Below are 4594 nucleotides of genomic sequence, written 5' to 3' on the forward strand. Positions count from 1 at the left end.
ACAAATTAAATCTCATATAAATACATTGCAGGCGAGCAGTCAAGTGCTCATAAACGAGCCAAAATACCAAAATTGTCCGAGCTTTGATTGACCTAATTAATATAAACGTGCACGGTTGCAAATTATTTCCTAACACACCGTTCATCTCCTCCATTTGCCCTAAAATGGGCGGCTCTGATCTCGTCTCAGTTTCCCGTGCGTGACGCATTCTCATCCATAATAATTAGTAGGAAAGCATTGCGCTCACGAAAGGTTCCCGCGAAAGCCTCGGCAGCAAACCGTCTTTGGGTGAGCGTGAAAGGGGCCTGAATCTCCAACAACGGAAAGAAACCTTCCCTTCTCTTCCCCAGAATCACCTTCGGTTCACATTGCAACATTATTCCCCTATAAGAGTCTCCCTACACGTACCGTTCGTAATCGGACCCCATCTCTCTCCGTCTCTAAGAATTAAAGATGGTGGCGATCCATGGTCGAGTCTGTACCAGTACCACCATGAGAAAAGCAGCAGCCAGTATCCTCTTGCTTGTGTTAATGGAGTGGTGGTGCGCTCTTGGTGGTGCTCGAGCTGAAGGAGGAGGGAAAGGAGGGAAGTGGGAGCTTCTCCTCAACAACTCCGGCGTGGTGGCCATGCACATGACCCTGACCCATCGCAACACCGTCATCATGTTCGACCAGACCAGCGCCGGGCCCTCGCAGTACCGCCTCCGCCCCTCCGGCAAGCGGTGCGACGACCGCGGCTACGAGCCCTCCTGCTGGGCTCACTCCGTCGAGTACGACATCGCCACCAACACGATCCGACCCCTCGTCATCGAGACCGACACCTGGTGCTCCTCCGGCGCCTTCCTCGGGAATGGCACCCTCGCCCAGACCGGCGGCTTCGGCAACGGCTCTCGGAAAGTTCGGTACTTCAACCCTTGCTCCGACCGCCGTTGCGAGTGGATCGAGTCGGAGAAATTGCTCGCAGCTAACCGGTGGTACGCGACGAACCACATCCTCCCGGAGGAGGACCGAGTTGTCATCGTCGGCGGCCTCGACGCCTTCAGCTATGAGTTCCTTCCCAGGTCCTCGGAGAAAGAAGAAGGCGCCTTCGAGCTGCCGTTCCTGCGCCGGACTCGTGATCGGATGGTGGATAAGGGCAACAATTTATATCCCTTCGTGCACGTCTCTTCCGACGGCAATCTATTCATCTTTGCCAACCGCGATTCGATACTCTTCGACTACCACCGGCACCAGGTCGTCAAGAACTTTCCTCGGATCCCTGGAGACGGGGCGCGGAACTACCCGAGCACGGGGTCGTCGGTGATGCTCCCATTGGAGCACGAAGACGGGTTCCGCAAGGTGGAGGTTATGGTATGCGGGGGCGCCGTCGCCAGAGCGCCCCGGGCGGCGAAGGGGGGTCAGTTTTTGGATGCCCTGAGCTCGTGCGGTAGGTTGGTGATCACCGACGAGAACCCCGAGTGGGCGATGGAGGAGATGCCCGGGCCGCGGGTCATGAACGACATGCTGATCCTCCCCACCGGCCATATCCTCATCATCAATGGGGCGAAGCAAGGGTGCGCCGGGTGGCAGATGGCCACGACAGCTTCCTACAACCCTTACCTGTACGAGCCCAAGGAGAGCCTGGGGAACAGGTTCTCCGTGCTAAACTCTACCGGGATAGCAAGAATGTACCACTCTTCAGCTATTGTTCTCCCAGATGGGAGGATTTTGGTGGCAGGAAGTAATCCATATCGACTGTACACCTTCGGCGTCGCCTATCCAACCGAGCTGAGGGTGGAGGCCTTCACTCCTTACTACATGGGGCGGTTCTTCGACGATAAGAGGCCTTGGAACTTGTCGATCCAGTGTGATCATGGAAGTGATGGGATTACGTATGGAGAGGAGTTCGGTGTATGGTTTGAGCTTGAGAGGAAGCCAGCTGATGTGGTGGAGTTTTATGCTTACGCGCCGCCCTTTGCAACGCACTCGTTGTCCATGAACCAGAGGATGCTGAAGCTTGAGTGCAGAAGTATGGTGAGGGACGTAAGTGGCCGGACGCATGCCGTTCTCAAGGCTCCACCATCTCCTGTTGTTGCTCCTTCTGGGTATTACTTGCTTACCGTGGTTAATGGAGGGATACCTAGCAAGTCCGAATGGGTGAGGTTTATCCATGAATGAAAGGGGTTGGATATATATAGGTTCTTCGTGAGCTTTCTGGCTCTTTCATTACGTGTAATTTATTTAGTTTTTACTGTGCCGTTGTAAATGTCCAGTGGATAGAAAATTTCTAATTTTCTCTGTTCTTCTCTGCTCTTGCGGAGTATTAGTCTTTGGGTGAGTTGAATCATCTTAGAGTAATTTCCCCTTTTTTTTCTTTGGGAGTATAAACTCAATTGGAGTGAATGCGATGATAAAGTTATAAATTTGACATTAAATTAGGCTGTTGGTTAATGATTAATTTGCACCAATAGCAGGGTCAAGAAATTGAAGTATGTATATGGCACTACAGGAAAATCGGCCTTTTCCAACGCTTTTTTTCCTAGGAAGAAGCGTCGGGAAAAAACGGTACCGCGCTAAAATTTGTCGATGCTTTAATTAAGCGTCGGTAATTCTAAAGAATAGACAACGCATAAAAGCGTCGTCGTAATTCTACAGAAAAAGCCGACACTTTTTTAAAAAGCGTCAGTAATAGACGACGCTTATTAGCGTCGACGTACTCACATGTCTAAGATGACGCGTATAAGCGTCGGTCAAATTAACAACAAAACCAAGCGGCCGGCCCCCTTCTCCTCATTTTGCATCCTAATCGATCAAGCCCTAGCTCCTCTCCTCCTCTTTTCTCTTCGACGACGAGCAACCGGCCCTTGTCTTCTCTAGCGCCGAGCGACGTCCGACGACAAGCTCCTCTCCTCCTCCCTCCTCTCTAGCGTCGAGCGATTGTCCGCATCCTCCTCTCCTCCTCCCTTCTCTGCGGCGCCGACCGGCCAACCCCATCTCTCTCCGCCTGAGAAAGAGGTAATTCAAAAGATTTTTAGAGGCAAAGATAGGTTAAAAAAATGAAGCTTTACATCTTAATGATTCGTATGCTGAATGCTTATTTTAGAAGGAATTTGTAGTGTGCTTATGAAATTAACGGTTTTGGTGACAGTTTCTATCTGTTTCTACCGGGTATTACTGCATTTCTTGAATTTGAGTAATGCTATGGAAGTATGCTATAGAATACTTGTTTGGAATCTTCTAATAGAAGTTTATTGTTACTATTAAAATTGATGAACTGAATACTACGAGTTTGGTTAGGACGAATGTTGAATGTGCCACTTAAGTTTCTTAATGGTAAGAAAAAAATTACTTCTATTCATTTAATTAATTAGCAATTCATTTAGATTTTATTTATTATTTAACTAATATTGCTTCTTTTTGTGCATACTAGGTAACAACATGCCGTGAGAAAAACGATTTAGAGATATTGAGTTTCAGCACACATCCGTGGGATCTTCTTCCGATTAGTCCTTACGGTCCCAGCAACCCGACGAGCCCCAACAGCACGAGTCCCATTCTCAGCATGAGTTCCATACTCAGCACGAGTCTCAGTCTGAGCACATGCCACCTGCTGATTGTTCAGACATGGATGACATGCACATCCAGGGTAATTTGATTTACATTTTATATATTAATTTTTCTTACAATCTAATTATATTAAATTATTTGCCTTTAATGTTTTAATTAATGGATATTTTATTTTATTTTTATAGATGGACTGGGGGGAGTGAGGAGGACACGAGGATCCACTCGAGCATGGGATGTGTGGAGCCTATGCGAGGATGAGAAAATCGTGGTCCATTGCAATGAACTGGGGTAGCCCATCAAGAGGGTTGCAAGCATTTTATCGATTTTTCTAGCATCAGTTGCGCGGAAGGGTCAGTTATATCCGCTCAACAATATAAAATGGAATGAAATACTTTCTTCGTATAAGGTTGAGCTTCTTAAAGTTATTAAGGTAAAGAATTGAATTTGCTTACTATCATAATTTTATTTTTTGATTTAACATTGTTATAACATTCTTTAATTACTTTGGTGTAGAAAAAGTTTTTGCTCACTAAAGAGAGCCATGATTGGGTGTTGAAATCCGTCAACCGCAAGTGGAAAGAATATAGGGCCAAGTTAAAGGCGGACTGGAAGCACGATGGTATGACAGAAGAGGAGGTTACCCACATTTGTCCTCCTGATGTAATCCCTTATCAGTGGAGGGAGCTTGTCCACTATTGGTTTTCCGAGAAAGCTCAGGTTGTGTATATTTTTTCAATACCTTAGATTATATTTACTAATAATTTAGATTACAAATTTATATTATTTTTCTTTTTTGGGAAGATATATTCCAACATTGGTAGAGCTGCACGAGTCTCTCAGACTGTTTCTCATACTTCATGCTCGATGAGTTATGTTCGACGTAGAGCTAAATTCGTAAGTATTTTTGAAACTCTTTGAAACTATTTTAAACTGTTCTATCATATAACATGTGTCATGATAACTAGCTTGCCAATATACTTTTTATTGTAGATGGATGATAATGGGAGGGAGCCTGGTAAGATGGAGTTTTATAAAATGACTCGCACCC

At 46.4% G+C, this 4594-nt stretch overlaps 1 protein-coding gene across 1 annotated transcript; it reads left to right on the forward strand.

Annotated features, from left to right (window-relative positions):
• The first annotated feature begins 453 nt into the window (after nt 1–453).
• LOC103709983 (aldehyde oxidase GLOX-like) lies at nt 454–2157 on the forward strand. Its single transcript, XM_008795539.1, has one exon. It carries the CDS (start codon nt 454–456, stop codon nt 2155–2157), a length of 1704 nt encoding a protein of 567 aa, XP_008793761.1.
• The last annotated feature ends 2437 nt before the right edge of the window (nt 2158–4594 follow it).

This window comes from Phoenix dactylifera, unplaced genomic scaffold, assembly GCF_009389715.1.
Source record: "Phoenix dactylifera cultivar Barhee BC4 unplaced genomic scaffold, palm_55x_up_171113_PBpolish2nd_filt_p 000923F, whole genome shotgun sequence".
In the NCBI taxonomy this organism is placed as follows: Eukaryota; Viridiplantae; Streptophyta; class Magnoliopsida; order Arecales; family Arecaceae; genus Phoenix; species Phoenix dactylifera.